This window comes from Protomyctophum parallelum (assembly GCF_964188405.1).
Source record: "Protomyctophum parallelum genome assembly, chromosome: 18".
In the NCBI taxonomy this organism is placed as follows: domain Eukaryota; kingdom Metazoa; phylum Chordata; class Actinopteri; order Myctophiformes; family Myctophidae; genus Protomyctophum; species Protomyctophum parallelum.
In genome coordinates this window covers 19,856,558-19,880,650 of record NC_139716.1, presented here as the reverse complement: position 1 = coordinate 19,880,650, position 24,093 = coordinate 19,856,558, and the positions used below count along the sequence as shown (strand labels likewise).

General features: G+C 45.9%; 1 protein-coding gene across 2 annotated transcripts in view; it reads left to right on the top strand.

The window, feature by feature from the left end:
* The window catches only part of arhgap36 (Rho GTPase activating protein 36), a 117,461-nt gene extending 94,539 nt beyond the window's left edge, over nucleotides 1–22,922 (top strand). For both annotated transcript variants that reach the window (XM_083788733.1, XM_083788734.1), the window contains exons 4-12: nucleotides 516–784; nucleotides 7,285–7,507; nucleotides 8,541–8,596; nucleotides 9,580–9,730; nucleotides 11,052–11,200; nucleotides 16,680–16,859; nucleotides 17,909–17,997; nucleotides 19,673–19,920; nucleotides 21,806–22,922. In XM_083788733.1, the coding sequence (XP_083644859.1) occupies nucleotides 516–784; nucleotides 7,285–7,507; nucleotides 8,541–8,596; nucleotides 9,580–9,730; nucleotides 11,052–11,200; nucleotides 16,680–16,859; nucleotides 17,909–17,997; nucleotides 19,673–19,920; nucleotides 21,806–22,143 (1,703 nt within the window). In that variant the 3' untranslated portion in view covers nucleotides 22,144–22,922. The remainder of the gene's footprint in view (nucleotides 1–515; nucleotides 785–7,284; nucleotides 7,508–8,540; nucleotides 8,597–9,579; nucleotides 9,731–11,051; nucleotides 11,201–16,679; nucleotides 16,860–17,908; nucleotides 17,998–19,672; nucleotides 19,921–21,805) is intronic.
* The last annotated feature ends 1,171 nt before the right edge of the window (nucleotides 22,923–24,093 follow it).

Genomic DNA, 24,093 nt, shown 5'->3' with positions numbered 1-24,093 from the left:
TACTTAGGCCCACTCATTACACACAGTTGTGACCAAACTTTACTGAGGGACTGCCATTGAATTTTGTCGTTTCGTTTTGTCATGTCATATGAAAGCAGGGAATCATAGCTTCAAATTGACATATTGGTTGTTCAGATTGACCCACCAGTTTTAGAGACATGGCTTATAGAGTAATGTCTTGCAGAGAAACAGCGAGTTGAGAAAACAGGCTTGAAAGGTTCACTTCTGTGGTCTCTAGCATTACACCAAGGAAATGTCTTTTTTCAGACATGCTCTAGTATGTGAAGAGTCTGCCTGTGCTATTAACTCATTTTGGATAAAAATAAATAAAAGGTTTTCTCCGCTGGTGAAAAGCTGGAGTTTGTGTTGCAAGGTAGCACATAAAACGGATGAAAGAAAGAACCCCAATCTTTTTTTCTCCTCGTGTCTCTTCTCTCTCTCTCTCTCTCTCTCTCTCTCTCTCTCTCTCTCTCTCTCTCTCTCTCTCTCTCTCTCTCTCCCTCCGTGTCCCATAGAGTCGGCGCCCAAGGCGTTCGGCATCCCTCTGTCCCAGGTCATCGCCAACGACCGGGCCTTCAAGCAGCGGCAGGACGCCCTGAAGGAGAGCCGGCGGGACTGCCTGGACCTGGAGGCCAGCGTGCTGCACTTCCGCGCCGAGAAGTCCCTCCTGTCCACGACGACGTCGCCGTCGTCCGTCCCCGGCGGGGGGAGGGGGGAGCCCCCCAACAACAAGCCGCTGCAGTCGCCCACCTTCCTGGACAACACGGCCCGCGTGCACCGGAGGGTGAGACCACGTGCCTTTTTTTTTTTAATATACATTTTCTTCCCCACGATTTTGTAACCCATTTTTCACCCCCTGTGTCAATCATCTAATGTGATCCTGGGCTCTACACACCCTCCACCAACCTAGTCCCCATATATGGGGGACAAGGGGAGAGCAACGGACTTGAACTCATGCTTCCTTCATGTATGAGTGTCCAAGTTGCTCCTTTACACCTGACAGGGGGGAGTTTCCCTGGTTGGACGTAGCGCATGGAAGGAACACGTTATTCCAACCAGTTCCTTACCCCTCCATCAGGCGCCCCGGCTGGCCAGGGTGAGGCAGTTTAGTGACCAGGATTACTGCATGTTTTTGTGAGGGTACCTACCCTAGGGGACACGGGGAGAACATGCAAACTCCACACAGAAAGGCCCTTTCGCCCTTACGACGTGCCATTTTATTGATTGATTGATTGATTGTTTGAAATATTTATTAAAGGTATATATTCAGTGATTTCACTTAATTCAAATATCACTTTTGTTTTGTTTTGTTGTGATAATCCTCTCTACTATAGAGTGTGCTGACCATATAAGGAGTTCCTCCCTGTCCCCAGTTAACCCCTGGGGGGTCAAAAAACCTTAGATTGGATGAAAGGCTTTGCCACCTAGCTAAAAACGAAACCTGAGGGTTTTTTTGAGTGAAATCACTGAATATACCTTAAACAGTTTGTAGAATTGCAGTACATTTCAAGCACTCAATGCAAAGACTGTTAACTGTGAGTGGACGACCCAATTAAGCATTACGCTTGTTTACAAGAGGGTCCACCATGTTCAATTCATCAAAACATTTAGAGATGTACAAATAGACACTTCTATATAGTCAAAGAACAGAACAGGAATTCATCATAAAGGAGGTAAAAAGGGAAAAGAAACGTATACAGTGAGGGGAAAAAGGGTGGTGTGGGAGATTCAGATTTTACGGGGGCCAGTTTCGAATTGCAGCCGTCCGTAGATGCCATTTGAGAGCGGTTTTAAAGGAGTCAAGCGATTTGCATGTCTTAATGACTGTTGGTAGGGCGTTCCACATTTTGGTGGCAGTTTTGGTGGCAGTCCCTTGTTTGTGCCGAATCTGGGTTGTACATGGTTCGTTGCACTCCCTCTGGTGTTGTGGGTGTGGACTTCGTTAACATTAAGGAAGTATCTAGACAGATACATGGGTATCTTGGTGGTCGAATCTTGTGGACCAGACCCATTGCAAGATTTTATGTCAATGAAATTAATATAGGGTATAGGGTATACAGCAGCCTTTTTTGGACAGCACTCTTCCTACTTCCACGCCCCTTCCCTACTTTCACCTTCACGGGTGTTATACCGATGATATTTTAATATTCTACACGAGATGCATGATGAAGTCAGAATTCAGGACAGAACATCTGCGTTCTGATCGAAACCACATAGACAGCGCCGCGGATTCAGAGTAAATAAGGAAAGGTTTCAGCCGTAAACCGGGACGTGAATGGCCGCGTGCGCAGCAAAACGGCTCCGGGACGGACGAGCAAGGCGTTGCCTTATTGCCTTAGCAATGGCCGCTGTCAAAAATAGGGATTTTATATCATCACAAAGGATATGTCCACACTCCACACGTCCTGGGCATCAGAAGTGTTAAGGATCATTGGATCTACTTTGGAAGACAGGTTATTCTTTACATCTCCTGAGAAGTGACAGTTTTGGACATGCGAGGTTTTCACCCGACAGCGACGACATGCATGTTTGTGTGTACAATTCATACTGTATGTATAATATGCATACTGGACCTCCCGTCTGTCTAGAGAGTCACAGTACTTACTGAAGGGTGTTCAGCAGTGCAGCTGTTCAATCTGTGATTGTTATCTGACTGCAGCCCAAACATTTTCTCAACCAATTCCTTTGGTTGTCCGGCCAGCCAGTGGACAGACACACACTGCTTGTTTGTACAACGACGAAGGCTTGTGTGTGTGTGTGTGTGTGTGTGTGTGTGTGTGTGTGTGTGTGTGTGTGTGTGTGTGTGTGTGTGTGTGTGTGTGTGTGTGTGTGTGTGTGTGTGTGTGTGTGTGTGTGTGTGTGTGTGTGTGTGTGTGTGTGTGTGTGTTTTCCTTGTCTTCCTGTCTGTCTCTGTGTGTGTGACTGTGCGTGTGATCTGTGTGCGTGTGAGTGTGTGTGCGTGCATGTGTGTGAGCGTCCACTGTTAGTCTTGCAGTCAGTTCATGTATGCACTGCTTGTGCACCTACCTATTCATCTCTGCTTGTGTGTGTGCGTGTGCGTGCGCACACACACACACACACACACACACACACACACACTCACACACTATCTCCAGTTGCATGATGCTCATTGTGAGTTTTTTAAAGCCTGTTATTTTCTCCTCGCTGATGAAGTACCAGTTGCCTGTAATACACATGATTACACCACGGGGGCAAATAAACTCAGCCTGCTCTATCAACCTCAGCAGATTAGCACGCCAGACGCCAGTGTGTGACAACACTGTCCTGGTCCTCACACAAGAACAATATACTAGAATACTAGGTTGCGTTTGGAAATGCGCACCGGGAATGTGGTCAGTTTGTTGAGTTTGGTACTGGGCGGTGACGTCACAGAGTGCGTTCAGTGTGCCTTATTTACGAACGACCACAGCTGTGACGCATTCACATGAATCACACCGGACAACCCCAGCTTCAGGGTAGGGTCGCTCAGTGGACGACCCCAGCTTCAGGGTAGGGTCGCTCAGTGGACGACCCCAGCTTCAGGGTAGGGTCGCTCAGTGGACGACCCCAGCTTCAGGGTAGGGTCGCTCAGTGCGTGCACTCGGCACACCCCGGTGCGCAGCGCACTGGATTTTCGAACGACAACGCACCGAGTGCACTGAATAAACGAAGACAAGAGAGCACACCAGTGCGTTCAGGGCGCATTTCCGAACGCACCCCTAGAATAAGTATAGTAGAGAGTTAGGTTTACACTTAGGAAACAATATTCGGGTTGGGGTTTAGGTTTTAGACATTTAACATCTTATAGCCGTCCACGAGAAACACGTAGATTTGATTTTGCCTCCGTTAGCTTCCGCCGCTAGCATCCACAGGCCTCACGTTGTAGAAACAACCTACATGATAATCTGTGGTACAGGTACACGTTTATGCTCAGAATGGCATAAAGTGCCATGTTTAGAGCCTATATTAACATTTAGGCCTAAACATTTATTTTAAAAATGTGGTTCTCAATATTTCATAGGTCCTTGACATAATATGTCAAGGACCCCAAAAAAGTACATTGGCCGCCCACCCCATCTGAAAATATGTTCTTCCAGGGACACCCCCCCCCCCCCCCCAGAAGCAAAGATTTGAGGCACATTTTCACGATTTATCAAAAAATTGCAGACCTATAAGAGCTTGTAGATCTGATATTTTTCCAACAGCTAAAGCATAACACAATGCTTAAAACACCAAAAGGGGTTCCCGTTCAGAATGTTCCGCTAATTACGCTAATTCCGCGAGTTCCGCTAATCATGACGATACGTCCACCACCTATAGGCCCGTCGCTAGACTACAGATCCAGACTAGATCACTTCCGGGTCGGGTAGAAGTGACTCTCGTTCTCTGCTTATTTTGCGCTTTTCTCTTGGCACTGGCGCCACGATCTCACCTAGACTCAGGGCATGGGCAGGATTGTGTTGAGTCGTAATAGCTATATGGGTAATAATAGCAAAAATTGGTGATGTACGTACTCGTGTCGAAGGTGTTCTGAGGGCGATAAAAAAAGAAAATGTAGTTGAATGTGGTTAAACTGGCACAATAATCTTATGAATTGAATTAAATGTCAGATTTTCGTCTCCTTTCCAATAAAGGCCACCCTGGCGGCCCGTGGCAGCCCCGTTGTGGGCCGTGACCCACACGTTGAGAACCCTGTGTCTTAACCCATTTTGTGCGGGAACCCCTTTTGGTGTTTTAACTATTATGTTATACTTTAGCTATTGAAAAATAGCAGATCTACAAGCTCATAGCGCGCCACCGAGTGGCGCGCTACGAGCTTGTAGGTCTGCTATTTTTGAAAAATCGTGAAAATGTGCCTCAAAAATGTATATTCTTTCAGAGTGAACGTTTTGAACTCAAATCTTTGCTTCTGGGAGGGGGTCACTGGAACAACATATGTTCAGATGGGGACAATTACATATCATGTTGGGGGTCCTTGACATGAAATATTGAGCACCACTGATACAGAAACATGAGGTTTTTCCAGAAAACTTTCACCATTTAGAAGACATTTTTTAAATGTCGACGTCAGGCCAAAGAGCAGATGTTTATTGCAGCTGCTAATATAAGTCCAGGGAATGTTTTTTACACGCTTCAAATAGTGTTTCCATAAACAACTTTTCAGCGAGAGCGCTGAACTCTGGAAGGGCAGCACTGGGAATTCAAGCCGACTTGATGCGCTCCGCAGGATATTCCTGGGCCTTGGCTTGGAGATGTGATTTATGTAAGCATTGTGCTCATCTTCGGCTCAATAAAGAGCAGATTTATCACACGAGAAATGCCAGGAATGAGCGGGGGGATCTTCTGTTCTCGACTCTGCTCATCCATCTTTCTTTCTTTCTTACGTCATCTATCTAACCCGGAGGTTCAAACTATAGGTTATAGGGTCGCACATTGACAACTTAAAAAGGAACATTTTGCTTAAGCCATTCTGACCTGAGATCAGATTCTAAAAAATGTCTTCTACATCCTGACAGTATTCTGAAAAAGCTATGTTTCTATGTCAGTCGTTCTTCGACTTTTCAAAAATAGCAGACCTACAAGCTCGTAGCGCGCCACTCGGTGGCGCGCTATGAGCTTGTAGATCTGCTATTTTTCAATAGCTAAATTATAACTATATGTTTAAAACACCAAAAGGGCTTCCCGAAATGGGTTAAGTAACATGAATACATTGCATTGTGTTTTAACAACACAATACGTTCACAGCCTGCTAATGCCATTTTCTTGGTTCAACAACAGGCATATCGTTGGTTAATTTGATTAAGCCATTAAAACAGGGAAAGCAATATTTATCATTTTAGATTTTAGCGTCGGCATATACTCTGTGTGTGGCTGTGTGCGTGTGCATGTGTGCGTGTGTATGTGTATATATATACTGTATGAGATATATAGAACCTTTCGGTCACTTGGACCTTCATCAGGCAATTTTCTTTAAATATAAAAGCAAATAATCAAAAATAGCAGATATACAAGCTCACACCGTGTCACTTCCTGCAGTGCACTGTTGGAACAGACGGTTAAATTAAAACCTGGTTGAATATCGCGACCGCAACGCGCCGTGTGGACTTTCTGACAGAGGTATGGAGGTATTTTGCCCTTTCTAGCGATAGGTTGTGTTTATGAATTGGCCAATAGACAGAGATTTCTGTCTGGTGATGAACTCTGATGAATTGAATATGAAGGACCCCAATGGAAACAAGCCACGGGCTTTCTTGGGTTTTAAATAGGGATGGAGCTCGTTAGGTTTTATTGATAACGATCACCATATCGATCAGGCTTATCGAGCCGTGGGTTCTTATCGAGGCCACTATCGAGCATTTTCTATTATTTGTTGGAAAGACGGACACGATAACTTCTGAACAGAACAAGTATCTATTTTTATAGGGCCTTCAAATACGGTACATTTCGAATGTTTTGTTTTGGAAAATATTATTGAAGAAACTGTATACCGTCACTTTAAAAGCGTAATTTTGTTTACCCGGACAGCGCTGGTTGGCGGGCATCGATACACTTTTAGACCCACATGTTTGTGCTGACACAAACATGTCAATTATTTCTTGAACACATCTTGTCTTAATTTTTTACACATGACGTCATGGGCAGCTATATGCTCGATAACAGCCTTGATAAGCCCAAAGCTTATTGATTGAACGGGTACTCAATAAGCTCAATAAGCTCGGATTTTATCGGGTATCGGTTATCGAGCTACATCCCTAGTTTTAACTAGGGATGTAGTCGGGAACCCCTTTTGGTGTTAGCATTATGTTATGCTTTAGCTATTTTTGAAAAATCGAGGTACGACTGACATAGAAACATAGCTTTTTCAGAAAACTGTCAGGATGTAGAAGACATTTTTAGAATCTGATCTCAGGTCAAAATGGGGTAATAAAGTAATAAATCAATCTAATAAATCAAGGCGTTTTCGTACCTCCTCGTACAAAGTTGGCCGGCGTCTCTTCCAAACTATACCGCTGCTTTTCACTGACTTCGCTGCTGACAGAATGAAACTGAAATTGAAGCTGGGCTGAATGAACTGCGGAAACAATGTAATCACAGTAGCCAAACTATAGTTTGCGTAGTTACAACGCCTCGTAGGTAGGCACCGAACACCCGACAGAAGTCGATCCGGCTCACCCCGAAACCTCCGAATGACGTCGTAAAGAAGGAGAAATGGCTGTTAGTATGAATTGTGAGTTTAACTGTTGCTCTGCTCTCTCTCTTTCCCTCTTTGACTCTCTCCACCAGGGCGGCCTATCGGTCGACTCCATCTCTGACCTCGTGGAGAGTCAGTCTCGCCTGCTGGAGGCGCTGCAGCTGTCCCACCCGGCCGAGCTGGAGCTGAAGAAGTGTGCGGCGGGCGGCGGCTCCTCCCCGGGTGGCCGGACCCAGACCAAGCTCAGCCTGAACCCCATCTACAGACAGGTGCCCCGCGTGCTGGAGCGCTGCTGCAGCCACATAGAGAACTATGGTGGGTACCACTAGGGGGCGCCAGAAACAGAGAGAGGGATAGTGCTGCAGTGTTGCCTGCTAAAGAGAGAGAGAGAGAGAGAGAGGTGGGGGGGGGGGGGGGGAGTTGCACCACTCAGTTCACACGGGTGTGATTTTTTCACAGAGGAAAAGTAAATAAAAACTAAAGCTATGCTGACTAAAACTAGGACTAAATATATTGACTAATACAATAGAATAAGATGTTTATAGGGAAGGACTAGTGGAAAAGAGATCCAGTGGAACTAAAAGACAAGTCATGTTATGCTCGGTTGTGCTCGAGTGTTCTGAACATAGCACATCTACAAGGTCACAATGTGTCACCCTGCAATTTCAGTATATGACTAATATAAGACTAAATGACATTTCATTCAAAAGACTGTGACTAAATTAAATCAAAATGTGCTGTCAAACTTAACACTGGTGAGACATGAATTCACCTTCACACGTTCTCTCAGATTGCGGCGATCATACAAAACGTCGATGTTAGGAGCTCAACAAGGTGCTTTATAACCATGTTATTGGAACAGCGCAAACCTCAAAAGATGGCGCCACATATATGTCCATTGAACTCAATGGAGGGGGGAGGAGATGGCGGGGGGGGGGGGGGGTCATCTCCTTCTCCAGTGGCGTGCACAGACATTTAGAGGGGCAGTGAAAAAAAAGGCACCTTGTGCTGCGCATTTTGGTGCTTTAGCTATTGAAAAATATCAGATCTACAAGCTCATAGCGCGCTACGAGCTTGTAGGTCTGCTATTATTATTTTTTATTGAAGAACCACTGACATAGCTTTAGATTGTGGGGGCCTAAATAATATAGTAGAAGGGTTTTTTATCAAGATTCTTTTTTGTTGCCAAAAGGGCAGGGGGTGCTCTAGCACCCCCTAGTGTCTATCTGTGCACGCCACTGTCCTTCTCTATAATAGGATATACTGTATATCCTATAGTATGGATGAGGCAACGTGCGAAATCTATAAGATTCAAATGATTCAAATGATGCAGCGTTTTGCTCCGCAGGCCTGCAGACTGTGGGGATTTTCAGAGTCGGAAGCTCCAAGAAAAGAGTTAGACAGGTGAGTTACACGCCACAGTCCCGAACCTATTTTAACCCGTTCAGCTTGTAGATCTGCTATTTTTCAATAGCTAAAGCATAACATGATGCTAACACCAAAATGAGTTCCCGTTCAGAATGGGTTAACCCGTTCAGCTTGTAGGTCTGCTATTGTTTGAAAAACCGTGAAAATGTGGCGCAAATCTTGGAATATATATACTTTTTTTTAACTCAAGTCTTTGCTTCCGAAAATGAAAATGAAAATGATTGACTGACATAGACAACATAGGGTTTTGAGAAAGCTGTCGCGATTTGGAAGACATTTGTAGAATCTGGTCTCAGGTCTAAATGGGTTAATGAGCAAAGATATACAGATACACAGACAGAGATACACAGATACAGATACACAGATACAGATACACAGCGTCGTGAGGAACCCATGACATTGTGTCTTGATTAAAGTTATTTTACTTTTGTACTGTGCAAGTCAGGCAGTGTGCCTACGCACCTGTCACAGAGACACTCATTAAGACCTGGGTTGACTCTACAAAATAGGCCTTCCAAAGCAGTAGTTCAAGATTTAAAAAATTCTTCAACAAAAAGAATGTAAAAACATATAATGACAGAGTTTCACAACGAAAGCTATGGATTGAGTTACCGACCAATACAGTATATATAGCCACAGCGGTGTGCTCTTTTCTCCTGTATAATGATGAATATGCACGTGACATGTTGGCACCCAAATGTACTTAGGCACATGCCACTGTACATAACAACATGACAGGTTCTCTCTCTCTCTCTCTCTCCCCCCCCTCTCTCTCCGTTTCCTGTCACCCTCTACTGTCCATTGTAGCAGAAATATCAAAAACTTGATGATGTGTCATATCCTGTTTTTAAAAGAATTGTCCGATGTGGGAACCTGACCTTGCGCGTGTGTGTGTGGGCATGTTTACGTGCGTGGGTGCATGTGTGCGTGCGTGCGTGCGTGTGTGTGTGTGCGTGTAGCTGCGTGATGAATTTGACATGGGTGCAGACTTGCAACTAGACGAGGAACAGAGTGTCCACGATGTGGCAGCCCTGCTGAAAGAGTTCCTCCGAGAGATGCCGGATCCTCTGCTGTCCAGAGAACTGTACCCTGCCTTCCTGCACGCCAACCGTAAGCCTACACGCACGCACACACACTTTCCATTATTATTATTATGAGATAAGTGCATTATAGTGCATAATTAATCAGCTTATACGGCATTGTAGAGGTGACCTTGAACAGGTTTTATGTTTATGTTTATTGGATAGGATCCCCCATTAGAGACACGTGACTGAGGCTATAGTCTTCCTGGGATCCTGAATAAAACAAATACAACTAAGAATACAATTTAAAATAAAAAAAACTGAACAAAATAAAAATACAAAATACAAAGAACAAAATTCACGTTATAAATCAAAAGGACAAATTCGCAAATCACAGTTATGTACTTGGCAAATTGGCAAGGCATATCTTGATTTGTTATGTATTGTAGATAAGATGTTGAGGGGTACAGACCAGTACTAATGCTCTCTCTCTCTCTCTCTCTCTCTCTCTCTCTCTCTCTCTCTCCTCCTGTGCAGTGTTGAGGGGTACAGACCAGTACTAATGCTCTCTCTCTCTCTCTCTCTCTCTCTCTCTCTCCTCCTGTGCAGTGTTGAGGGGTACAGACCAGTACTAATGCTCTCTCTCTCTCTCTCTCTCTCTCTCTCTCTCCTCCTGTGCAGTGTTGAGGGGTGCAGACCAGTACTAATGCTCTCTCTCTCTCTCTCTCTCTCTCCTCCTGTGCAGTGTTGAGGGGTACAGACCAGTACTAATGCTCTCTCTCTCTCTCTCTCTCTCTCTCTCTCTCCTCCTGTGCAGTGTTGAGGGGTACAGACCAGTACTAATGCTCTCTCTCTCTCTCTCTCCTCCTGTGCAGTGTTGAGGGGTACAGACCAGTACTAATGCTCTCTCTCTCTCTCTCTCTCTCTCTCTCTCTCTCTCTCCTCCTGTGCAGTGTTGAGGGGTACAGACCAGTACTAATGCTCTCTCTCTCTCTCTCTCTCTCTCTCTCTCTCTCTCTCTCTCTCTCTCCTGTGCAGTGTTGAGGGGTACAGACCAGTACTAATGCTCTCTCTCTCTCTCTCTCTCTCTCTCTCTCCTCCTGTGCAGTGTTGAGGGGTACAGACCAGTACTAATGCTCTCTCTCTCTCTCTCCTGTGCAGTGTTGAGGGGTACAGACCAGTACTAATGCTCTCTCTCTCTCTCTCTCTCTCTCTCCTCCTGTGCAGTGTTGAGGGGTACAGACCAGTACTAATGCTCTCTCTCTCTCTCTCTCCTCCTGTGCAGTGTTGAGGGGTGCAGACCAGTACTAATGCTCTCTCTCTCTCTCTCTCTCTCCTCCTGTGCAGTGTTGAGGGGTACAGACCAGTACTAATGCTCTCTCTCTCTCTCTCTCTCTCCTCCTGTGCAGTGTTGAGGGGTGCAGACCAGCTGCAGTACCTGCAGCACCTCCTCTACCTGCTGCCTCCGTGTAACTGTGACACGCTGCTGCGCCTCCTCACGCTGCTGCACACCGTGCAGGGCTGCGCCCAGGACAGCACCGGACCCAACCACGAGGAGGTGTGTGTGTGTGTGTGTGTGTGTGTGTGTGTGTGTGTGTGTGTGTGTGTGTGTGTGTGTGTGTGTGTGTGTGTGTGTGTGTGTGTGTGTGTGTGTGTGTGTGTGTGTGTGTGTGTGTGTGTGTTAGGGCATTCACTAAAAAATCGATTTATCGATTTCAAGTCGATTCAGATTAGGAGAAGTCGAAAGTAAAAAAATAATTAAAAAAATAAGGTTTTCCCCATATCATATTTTTTGCTATATGTGTGCGTGTGTACAGAATTCAAACTGTAGCATTGATTATTGTCACGGACAGAAGTCATTCTTTCCCTTTGCATATGCACCGGAGTGCCTATTAGTTTGCATTGCATTCAGAACGCGCCCTTAATTAAAAACCAAATGCAGCTGTGTATGTGGCTCTCAGCGCGCGGTGTCCCACTATTGACTGGCTGAATTTGGAGTTTGAACTGCGCTGTGTCAGAGAAGTAACAGATAGAAGCGCGCAAACGTTACCCCCAAACGATACCCCCCTCACCTCCGTGCTGGAAATATAACGTCTGGGTTTCCGAGGCTACATCCATGCTGACGCAATGACTGTCCTGTTTCTGGCTATGCTTTACGCGCAGGGCACATGAACCTCTCCGTCTCCGGTCAGTGCTGGTTGTTGTTTATTTGCATGGCTCAGAAAATAAGTAACAAACTAAAATGAGAACGTTATCGAGTTGGAGGAGGAGAATAATAATGTTATATTTCTTATTGTGTTCTCGGGCCGCTGTGCTGCGCTGTGTGTCAATGTCACTACTTTACCTGGATTACATCATCTTTTCATTTTTAGATGAAATAATAATCCTGTACCGGCACCGCGTGTGGCGTTTGGTTTCATTAACGCGATCGTGACAAAATACACTACTCTGCTGCTGCCCGCAGAGCATATATGATGAACGGTAAAGATACCAAAGATTGGACAGTGCTACACAACATGGAAGTAACACTGACTCGAAGCCGTTTATAAATCAGTCAGTGAACGGACGAGTCAACTTTTCACCGCCGCTTGGTCCCCGTCTTGGTCCCCCCCCCCCCCCCCCCCACGATCAGAAGCGTTTTCAAAGAGACGAGTAGGATATAAAGGCAGCCTGAAAGGCAAGCATTTGCATTCCAATGGGTGATTGAGCGTCGCGCTATACGCGCAACGGCCATCAGGTCTGGTGTTTGTCCTCTTTTCTCAGTGTTTTCAAATGGATTTTTAAACGACGCAAAACTTGGAATTAGACTGTCGCTAAGTCCCACCCAAGCCCGTTGTTGGCCAATACCACGTTAGCAACGGTTACTAGGTTAGGATCCTGGTCAAGCTTGCAATGCTGGTCAAAATGGTTTTGCAGTGTCAATACATATATGTGCTGTACACATCATGTGTGGACCTCAGAAAGAGAAGTTTGTTTTCTTACCTGTTATGAGCAAACTAGTCCATTCCATGAATTATTTCGCTCCGTTGTGCAGTTTAATAGTATCTATAAAAATAGGCTCTCATTGACTTCCATTGTAACGGGGAACAGCTCTCAAAATCAGTCAGTTAGCACATAAGCGAACACAACAAAAGCTGATTCTGACAGTTTATGACATGCCGTTTTATTTTCGTCTTTTGATAGATTTATAACTATATTGGTTGGAGATATACAGTGAAGCGGTTCTGGTGTTCCTCGATCGTTTGTAAACAAGTCGCCATGCTGTTTGCAGTGGCGTAGGGAGGTCATGGTGGGCCCCGGTGCGAGAATATTTTGTAGGCCCCCCACCACCGCCATAAACAAGTGTGCGTGCGCGCGCCCATGCACACACACACACACACACACACACACACACACACACACACACACACACACAATAGGTATAGACTAACATTACAGGTGAGGTGACCGGCCACACAATTAAATTATTCAATTAAATTCAAAGGGGCTTTATTGGCATGAGAACATATGGTACAGCATTGAGTAAACTCGTCCACTCACAGTTAACAGTCTTTGTATTGAGTTTGTGCTGTTGTGTACTGTAATTCTGCAAACAAACAAAATATTTCAATCACTCATTTAAACCAGCCTTTCAGCACCACATGCAGACAGCACCAGCTTCCAAGCTCAGTGTCCATATATTCATCAATAAACAACCTGCCAGGCCCAGGCCGTAGCGTAACGGTCTGGGCACCGGACTGGTGATCCAGTCGCGGTGTGCCGCGGGTTCGACTCCCGGACCCGACACGGCCTTTACCGCATGTCATCCCCCCATCTCTCTCCCGTTTCCTGTCAGCCTACTTTCTATCCCTTAAAAAATCAATAAAGGCGTAAGCCGCAAAAAAATATCTTAAAAAAATAAATAAACAACCTGCCCTGACTTGGGCACAAAAACAAAACTACCACAGCCTGATGTCTCCAAACTATCAAACATAAATAAATAAAAACACAGCTCATTATATGCAGTGTTGGGCATCGTTACTTTCTAAAGTAACGTCGTTAGGTTACTGGATTACTGCCCATAAAAATAATCCCTTACCGTTACAGATTACCTTCTGAGAAAAGTAACAAGTTAGATTATTTTCCGTTATTTTCCGTTACCAGACGAGACAATTAAAACCCATTTTTTATGCTTGCGCAGGTTGGTTACATTGTATTAGGCTACTGCCTACCGTCATTGCGCCGCATTATCACGGCCCGGTTAAAAACGAGAATGATACACACCATGAACTGACCATAGACAATATATCCCCTTTACAGCTCTCTCTTTATTAACGAATATAAGTCGCCACAATCGCCAGCCTATACACGTAGGACTGGACAGAAAGAGCTAGTGCAGAGATAGTACAGACATTCAGACAATACCATAAGGCTGTTGCGCTGCGCTCTGATGCCCTCTCCACACCGCGCACCGTGGCGCATGAACAACAATAACAACAACTCCACGTGTACCCACGACGACCCACGTATGAATTAGATAGTTTATAAGAAATGGCATGGCGGTCATCCTTGCAGGCAGTGACAGTAACATAATGAGAATCCTGTAGGCTGTGTAACCTTTTCATTTTGGGGGGCATCAACAACAGCCTGTTGATGATGAATGATACTATGAAACTTAACAATTCATTTACTAGTACTCACCTAATGACGCCGCCACGGAGGATATAGCCTACCATGTTTAACGTAATTCCAAAGTGTTTAGCCTACATTGTTTAAGTCATAGACGCATGCGGTTTTGGCTAAAAGCATGTTGTTTGTATTATTCCACTACCACCCCGGCACCACTACCACTGTCATGGTAGCTGGCTACAACCGAAACAACTTCCTCTTCCTCTTCAAAATAAAAGCTACTTGTAACAATACTTTTATTTCTTAAGTGAACTACAGGATGTAGTAGACGCAGGATGTATATTACATGGTATAGTGGGCTTGGAAGGATACATCACACAGAAGTTTAACCCCTTACCGACCGGCCACAGCCCACAGCTATTTCATTCACAAAACAGCGGCTCGTCAGCTGTTTCTTTTCTTTTTTCCCCTTCCCCTCATGGGCCCCTAGGGGGCGCTGGGCCCCAGTGCACTGCACTGGCTGCACCCCCTTATCCTACGCCAGTGGCTGTTTGAGATGCACCCAGCTGCAGTCCCAGACATTTCTCCTAAAGCGTCTCCCTCAAACACGTCCAAAATTGTGTATGGTGTTTCCGACAAGTGGACGAGATCAGAATCAGATACATTATTTTGTTTACATCCAACGGTCTGGGACTGAGGCTATACATCAGGAGTGTGTGTACAGATTTGGACCAATCAGATCGTTTTGTAGGCAAACTTGTCAGGGTTGCCAAGTCTGCTTATTTCCCGCTACTTTTGGCTTAAGGCTAATAATTAGTACTGTAATACATTACCAAAACATGAATTATCATAGACATAGGCCTACATAGTATTTATAATGATAAATGCATAAAAAAAAATTATTAGGATTATATATGGTCATATTATTGTGTTTGTTTTGGCTTGTTTTTCTTGATTTGGCTTTAAGAGTTGTCTTGTTTTTGGAGGTGGGTTGGCTTATATCTCTCACACAATGTGGCAACACCGAAGTCAAAACAAAAACATGTTTTTTATTTTTTATTGAAAATAAAACCGCATGAGTTTTCCTGTCATAAACGGTCATAAACAGCTTAGTGTTCTAAAAGAGTGAGTTTGAGAGTTGTTTCCCCGTTACAATGGAAGTCAATGAGAGCCTATTTTTATTTCTAATATGTAGGCTACTATTAAACTGCACAACGGAGCGAAATAATTCATGGAATGGACTAGTTTGCTCATAAGGTAAGAAAACAAACCCACACATGCTGTACAGCAAATATATTTATTGACACTGCAAAACCATTTTGACCAGCATTGAAAGCTTGACCAGGATCCTAACCTAGCAACCGTTTCTAACGTGGTATTGGCCAAGAACGGGCTTGGGTGGGACTTAGCGACAGGCTAATTCCCCTCTCGCGTAGGCTACCAGTGGCACGGACCGGCACCGGTGTTTTGGAACCTCTGATATAGATGATACATGCACTGTGTCATATTGGAGAGGCCACTGAATGCGCAGTGCTTTGTTTGACATGCTCCGTATTTGAGCGAGCGGCACCTCCACCCGCCCCTGTTAAGTCGTCCCCGTCCCCGTCCGCGTCCGCGTCCCCCCGCGTCCGATATATCTTTCACGGTGAACGTATTTAACTCAAATATTTGCTTCTGGGAGGTCCCTGGAACAAAACATTTTTAGATGTAGGGGGGGGGGGGGGGGGGGGGGGGGGGCAAATACGTATAATAGAGGGTATGTGCATGCATAGAGTGAATCGCAAATCGAGTGGCAAAGTGACAGGTAACGTGAGTTTAACATTGTTTAATGTCGTTTAAGGCAATTAAATATGACTTTTCTGTTTGGATGAATGGGCTGTCAAGGCCAGAAAGTCGTTTTTTGCCACTCGGTATAGGCATTCCTGCATTACTTCCTGGTTACTTACAGGTGTCTTAACTCTGACGTCACTGTAATGTCCCCACAGGTGTCTTAACTCTGGCGTCACTGTAATGTCCCCACAGGTGTCTTAACTCTGACGTCACTGTAATGTCCCCACAGGTGTCTTAACTCTGACGTCACTGTAATGTCCCCACAGGTGTCTTAACTCTGACGTCACTGTAATGTCCCCACAGGTGTCTTAACTCTGACGTCACTGTAATGTCCCCACAGGTGTCTTAACTCTGACGTCACTGTAATGTCCCCACAGGTGTCTTAACTCTGACGTCACTGTAATGTCCCTACAGGTGTCTTAACTCTGACGTCACTGTAATGTCCCCACAGGTGTCTTAACTCTGACGTCACTGTAATGTCCCCACAGGTGTCTTAACTCTGACGTCACTGTAATGTCCCCACAGGTGTCTTAACTCTGACGTCACTGTAATGTCCCCACAGGTGTCTTAACTCTAACGTCACTGTAATGTCCCCACAGGTGTCGGGTAACAAGATGACGGCGGCCAACCTGGCGGTGATCTTCGGCCCCAACCTGCTGCAGGGGGAGCGAGGAGGAGGAGGAGAGCCGGGCGCTCTGCACTCCATGGGCATCGAGGACAGCAACGCCATCATCAACGTCACGCTGGTCCTCGTCCAGAACCACAAGACACTCTTCACGGTATGCCCCTCTGTCTGTCTGTCTGTCTGTCTGTCTGTCTGTCTGTCTGTCTGTCTGTCTGTCTGTCTGTCTGTCTGTCTGTCTGTCTGTCTGTCATTTAAACAAACTAGAAAAAGGGGGTGCATACTTAGTTTAGACTAGACTAGTGTGCTGCCCCGTGGGAGGTTAGGTTTAGGTGTGCTGCCCCGTGGGAGGTTAGGGTTAGGGTGAGGGTTTGAGATAGGTTGTAGTTGTAGGACTAATGACTGGTCTAACCAATGACTAGTCTAAACCAAAAACTGTCTAAAATGCGCAATTGAGACCAAGGAAGCTGAACGCGGAAGTGTTGGCTGCATATAGCCCATTGCGCATGTTTCTTTCCTCCCAGGGAGCAACATGGAGTCCACCATACGGTCTTCGCTTCCTAACCTTATTTAATTAACCTTTGCTCTCGGTGGAGGCTCCTCTGTCCTCTCGGTGGAGGCTCCTCTGTCCTCTCGGTGGAGGCTCCTCTGTCCTCTCGATGGGGGCTCCTCTGTCCTCTCGGTGGGGGCTCCTCTGTCCTCTCGGTGGGGGCTCCCCTGTCCTCTCGGTGGGGGCTCCTCTGTCCTCTCGATGGGGGCTCCTCTGTCCTCTCGATGGGGGCTCCTATGTCCTCTCGGTGGAGGCTCCTCTGTCCTCTCGGTGGAGGCTCCCCTGACCTCTCGGTGGGGGCTCCCCTGACCTCTCGGTGGGGGCTCCTATGTCCTCTCGGTGGGGGCTCCTCTGTCCTCTCGGTGGAGGCTCCTCTGTCCTCTCGGTGGGGGCTCCTCTGTCCTCTCGGTGGAGGCTCCTCTGTCCTCTCGGTGGGGGCTCCTCTGTCCTCTCGGTGGGGGCTCCTCTCCTCACTGGCAGGTGAGTCCGTAGGGGAGCAAGAGAAGTGATGGGAATGATTGGCACGCAGACTACATTGTAAAAGAAAGAAAGAAAGACTAATGTGTGTGTGTGTGTGTGTGTGTGTGTGTGTGTGTGTGTGTGTGTGTGTGTGTGTGTGTGTGTGTGTGTGTGTGTGATGTGCGCGTGCATACCAGGTGTCCGCTGAGCTGCAGCAGGAAGTGCTGATGAGTCTGATCCAGACAGATCCTGACATCATTGACTACCTGCTGCGCAGGAAGCTCAGGTAACCACGACGCTTCTTCATTCATTCATTCGCTTCTTCGTTCATTTATCCAATCATTAATTTGTTGGTCCTCTTCTCCATGCATTCATTCATTCAGGCATTCGTTCTCTTCTTCATTCACTCATTAATTAATTCACTCATTAATTCACTCACTCACTCACTCACTCAGTAAACCCAGTAAACGTGTACACATACAGTATGGCCCCTTTTCCACCGGTTGGTTCCCAATGGGAACCGGTTCAGTTCTTTTTGGTTTTTAGTCCATGAGCCAGAGCTCCAAAATTGGTGGGCAAACTATACCCTATATTAAATTGTTTATAGGATCAATACAAGTAAATTAATACGTGATAACCCTTCCACAGTAGTAGCTTTTTCATATTTTCGATTATTTTCCATATTTTCCTACATAATGCCTCATTTGCATATTTAAAAATGTTAAATTTGTAATACAATAAATCATTGTCTTCGTGTAAGTACTCAATTGAGGAAGTGTCATGGTGATAACAATCTAATATAAGTATGGTTTTGCTACACTCAATTCATAATTAATGATTCAATTCTGGAGCTCTGGCTCATGGACTAAAAACAAAAAGAACTGAACCGGTTCCCACTGGGAACCAACCGGTGGGAAAGGGGTATATTTCTATGCTGATGATACCCAACTATATCTTTCTGTGGCTCCAGATGATCCCTGTGCTTTAGACCCGCTGTTGACCTGCCTGTCTAGCATCAAATGTTGGATGAGTGAGAACTTTCTCAAGCTAAATGAGGATAAGACAGAAGTTCTCATAATCGGTTCTAGTGAGCAGAAAGAATCAATAATAAGCAGACTTGGCAACCTAACTGTAGAAACTAACAGTACAGTAAAGAACCTGGGGGTTATTATTGATTCTGTATTGAACTTTAATTCACACATTAATCATGTCACCAAGATTGCCTTTTTTCACCTTAGAAATATTGCACGAATCAGAGCCTATTTGTCCTTGGACGATGCAAAAACGCTAATCCACGCCTTTGTTTTTTCTCGGCTTGACTACTGCAATGCGCTCTTTTCAGGACTGCCTAAGAAAACAACTGACAGATTACAACTTGTCCAAAATGCAGCAGCCAGAGTTTTAACTAGAACTAAGATGAGAGAACATATTACTCCAGTTTTGGCATCACTGCACTGGCTTCCGGTTGTTTTTAGGATTGATTTTAAAATTATTTTACTTGTCTATAAAGCTCTCAATGGTCTCGCACCTTCCTACCTACATGACTGCCTGCCTAAATATGTCCCAAACCGCCCCATAAGGTCTTCCACCGCCGGCTTGCTCGCTTTGCCCAAAAAAATGGCAACTAAAAAATACGGGGAAGCAGCTTTTTGCTTCTACGGGCCGTCGGCTTGGAACAAGCTCCCACTGTACCTTCGTCAGGCAGCCTCTGTAGACATTTTTAAAGCTCAGCTCAAGACCCACTTCTACAACATTGCCTTTAATTGATCTTTTATTTTTTATTTTTCATGTCCTCACTGTAACTGCTTGTTTTTTAATGTCGTTGCCTTGCTTTTCTTTTATTCTCCATTGTTCTGTAAAGCACTTTGAGCTGCATTTCATGTCATGAAAGGTGCTATACAAATAAAGTTTTATTATTATTATTATATGTGTGACGGTCCTCCGTGGTCTCCCCCGTGCAGTGGCAGTCACCTGACAGTAGAGGGCTCCACCAGCAGCGGCGGCGGCGGCAGTGAGTGCGGCGGGGGTCGGCGGGACACGGCGGTCTCCCTGGACTCGGTGGGGGGGGCGTCCAGCGGCAGCCTGTCCCCCCTGGAGCCCCCCTCGCCCCTCTTCCCCCCCGACAGCAGCCTGACCAGCGAGGTCTTCCTCAACGTCCTCAAGCTCAACCACAACCGGAAGAGGCAGGAGGCCAGTTCATACACTAACGGTAACGTACAGTACCAAAGCCCCCCAGAACGGCTTGGCCATGCAGCGTCGAAGCGCTCGGTCGGTCCCTGCTGGTCAAAGCTGGGACTGCAGGCGGGTCATTTAGCATGGGGGGGGTGGGGGGGGGACCATAGACATATAACCCATTTTGAACTGAGATCAGACTCTACATCCTGACAGTTTTCTGAAAAAGCTACGTTTCTATGTCAGTCGTTCTTCGATTTTTCGAAAATAGCAGACCTACAAGCTCGTAGCGCGCCACTCGGTGGCGCGCTATGAGCTTGTAGATCTGCTATTTTTCAATAGCTGAAGCATAACATAATGCTAACACCAAAAGGGGTTCCCGCCCGTCAACACACCTGGCTCCAACGAACTGCAGCAGCCAATGAGGCATCTATTTTTGGGTGGTGCAACCGCTCCAAGGAACAGCAATGTCCGTGTTCACCTATGTTATTCACCTATGTGACTATATGACGTTAATGAGCACCAGTAGGGGCACTGTTGTGCCAGAAACGGAGAGAGAGAGAGAGAGAGAGAGACAGTGCTGCACTCTGTTGCCTGCTAATGAGAGAGAGAGAGAGAGAGAGAGAGAGAGAGAGAGAGAGAGAGAGAGACAGTGCTGCACTCTGTTGCCTGCTAATGAGAGAGAGAGAGAGAGAGAGAGAGAGAGAGAGAGAGAGAGAGAGAGAGAGAGAGACAGTGCTGCACTCTGTTGCCTGCTAATGAGAGAGAGAGAGAGAGAGAGAGAGAGAGAGAGAGAGACAGTGCTGCACTCTGTTGCCTGCTAATGAGAGAGAGAGAGAGAGAGAGAGAGAGAGACAGAGACAGTGCTGCACTCTGTTGCCTGCTAATGAGAGAGAGAGAGAGAGAGAGAGAGAGAGAGAGAGAGAGAGAGACAGTGCTGCACTCTGTTGCCTGCTAATGAGAGAGAGAGAGAGAGAGAGAGAGAGGAGGGGGGGGGGGGGAGAGAGGGGAGTTGCACCACTCAGTTCACACGTGTGTGATTTTTTTTATATCTATGGGGGAAACCCTGCACAGCTGGGGTTTAACATTGAGCACTCGGTAGCACTTCGCATTTTTGACACCACATTTTATTGTGGCCCGGCCTAGTTTGGTCTCCTACACACCTGTCGCCTTTTGGTGTGCAAAATTGATTCATTTTTTTTTTAAACCTTGAAAGAACTACTGGCTTAGAAGGCATTTGTAGAATCGGCCTCTTAACACAATTGGTCTTTTAACAATCTGTCTTTTAACCCCATTCTGAACGGGAACCCATTTTGGTGTTAGCACTATGTTATGCTTTAGCTATTGAAAAATAGCAGACCTACAAAAAAAAATGAAAAATCGAAGAACCACTGACATAGAAACATGGCTTTTTCAGAAAACTGTCATTTTCAAACAGACATTTTTAGAATCTGATCTCAGGTCAGAATGGGTTAACACAGGGGTTCCCAAACTTTTTCATGCCAAGGACCCCCAAATTGACACAAATTAGCCTGTGAACCCCCCATTTGAAGAGATATGCCAGGGACCCCCATAAGAGAAGACTTTTACGGCTCTAGCAGTGATTCTCAACCCGTTTAATTTCAAGGACCCCCAGTTTGACATGCATTAGACTACGGACCCCCATTTAATGGCATTTCTATCTCTGGGACCCCCAATTTATATTGTAAAATCAATGTTAATTTAACTCTGAGAGTGTACAATCCATGTGTCTCTAAATGTTTTTGATGAATTGAACAAGGTGGACCCTGTTGTAAACAAGTGTAATGCTTAATTGGGTCGTCCACTCACAGTTAACAGTCTTTGTATTGAGTTTTGTGCTTGAAATGTACTGTAATTCTGCAAACTGTTAGTAAATATTTCAATCCATTCGGGGTCTCCAGGTGGCGCAGAGCTGGCGCCGGGCAAGTCCATCCGCCACACGCGCCAGTTCCACTCCCACCACAACCTGCTGAGCTTGGTCACGCCCCCGTCAGACAGCTCCTCCCCCGACGGGGACCACCGGCGCCACCAACCCCAGGACGGGAGGCCCGGGGGCGCAGGGGGGGGCTCCGCGCTCAGCTTCTCCCTGGCGGGCGGCGGCGAGAGCAGCATCTGGGTCAGGCAGGCCACGCCCCTGGAGGAGGAGGAAGGGGAGCGCAAGCCCTCCTCCACCGCCGCCACGAACTTCTGGGACTTTTTCACCGGGAAGGGCCTGTCCGGGTCCGAGACCATCGTATGATGATGATGATGGAGGGGAGAGGGTGTGGGCGTGAAGCGATGGCTCTCAGGACCTTCACGGTTCAGTTGTCTCCCCTCTTGACGCTGAGAGTGTACACGTGGGACCACATTTAGTTATAGGGTCCCATTTGGTTGGAGTTGTACACTGTCAGAGTTACATACCCTCCTGAAGGCACCCCTGAGAGAGAGAGAGAGAGAGAGAGAGAGAGAGAGAGAGAGCGAGAGCGAGAGGACTTGTGACAAACTAATTGTGAACTGAGAAGGTGAAGAGAAAGACGAAAAGGAAGGAGCAGGAAAAGTCCTAACATTTGTCCCCCAGAAACATTATTATTGACCACATTAAACCCTTTTCTGGGCAAATAGACGATCTGCAAGCTCACAGCGTAGAATGTAGATTGGCTCATTTTGGCCTAAGACGAAGCATATATATAGGGTTTAAGTGGCTACAAATTCAGAAAGAACAAGTGCGTCAGTGACACAGCTGGTTCAGACTGGACATTAAGGTGGGTCGGAGAACAGAGGACACGTCGTCAGTGCCAGCTGGTCGGACTGGACAGAACTCTTGTAAATATGGCTGGTTCGGAACAGAACAGAAACAACGACCAGTCCAGCGGTGTTATTGCATATTGTTGTCAGTTAGGACCTGGGCAATATCCCAAATGAAAAGAAGATGTGTGTGTGTTTATGTCCTGCAAACATTGCAGTATTATTATTATTATTATCATTGTTGTTGTTTTGTTTTAGTGCTTACAACTCTGTTCCCCAGATATGACTACAGTCAACTTTAGGGTGTCATATTGCCGGGAGGGGGGGGGGGGGGTGTTCGAGTAGCACAGGTGTTTTTCTTTTAAATACCTTTTTTCTTTTTTTAAGATTAAAAAACTAATCAGAAATAAGACCTATTTTTCAAAGTAACATTAAATAATAAAGCAGTTGAGACGAACAACCATCTAAGTCCATCATTTATTCTGACCCCTCCCTGAAAAGGCCTATTTGTCCTGAAGGCCTTACATTATGGACAATTATTGTGGACTTAGATGCTTATTCGTCTTAACTGCTCGGAATCCCATGAGTAAATAAACACTTTTAAAGAAGTAGTGAAATTAGTAGATCTACAAGCTCATCGCGATGTGTTTGTGTTGCTTCTAGATCTGCTATTGTCACTAGTTTGGGTCTCGGGGGAGACGTCTAATTTGTCTTTTGTGTCTCGAGCTAAAAGGTTTGGGAACCACTGCTCTCTACCATGGGGACAAAGCAATTAACAGCATAAAGTGATTAATAAGAAACAATGTTTTTATTTGGTCTCTCTGTTTGGACACGTAAGCTCAAATGTGTGCCAAACAGTAGAGGTTGGCAGTGATGGGGGGGAAATGACTACATTGTGAGAAAATGAACAAGTCCCAAAGAGCTGCAGCAGCTTCATGTTGTTGCATTCTCCAATACTGTCTGTAGCTTCGACTCAATCATGTCCTCAATCGTAGTATGTCACACTCACGGTACAGTGCATGGGGGAAAGGAATTGACGTAACGCAAATGTGTTGGAGGTGCAAGCAAAGGTGATTCTTATGTTGGCTCCTTTTTTGTCATGCCTGTACTGTACCACACTTAAGAGTTAAGACCCTGCCATCCTGGGCATTGTAGTCCAAGTTGTCCTGCCCTGCAGTAACCACTGTAACAGTAACCGTAGCTTTGCGCTAGGATAGACAACGATATCACCGTATCTTTGACTTTGTGAGTCTCTCACAAACTGACGGATAGCTGTGGTTGTTTGGTAGCCTGGTAGAACCACTCTCCCTGTTTGCACCTCTAATGCAACGATTCTCAAAGTGGGGTCTGGTAGACCCCCAGGGGTCCACCAGACGGGGACGGAGGGGTGGTGTTCCTAGCTCCAAATTGTTGATAGCGACTGTAGGAAACCAATGGAGGTGGGGGTCTGTAGCCTAGTGCATAT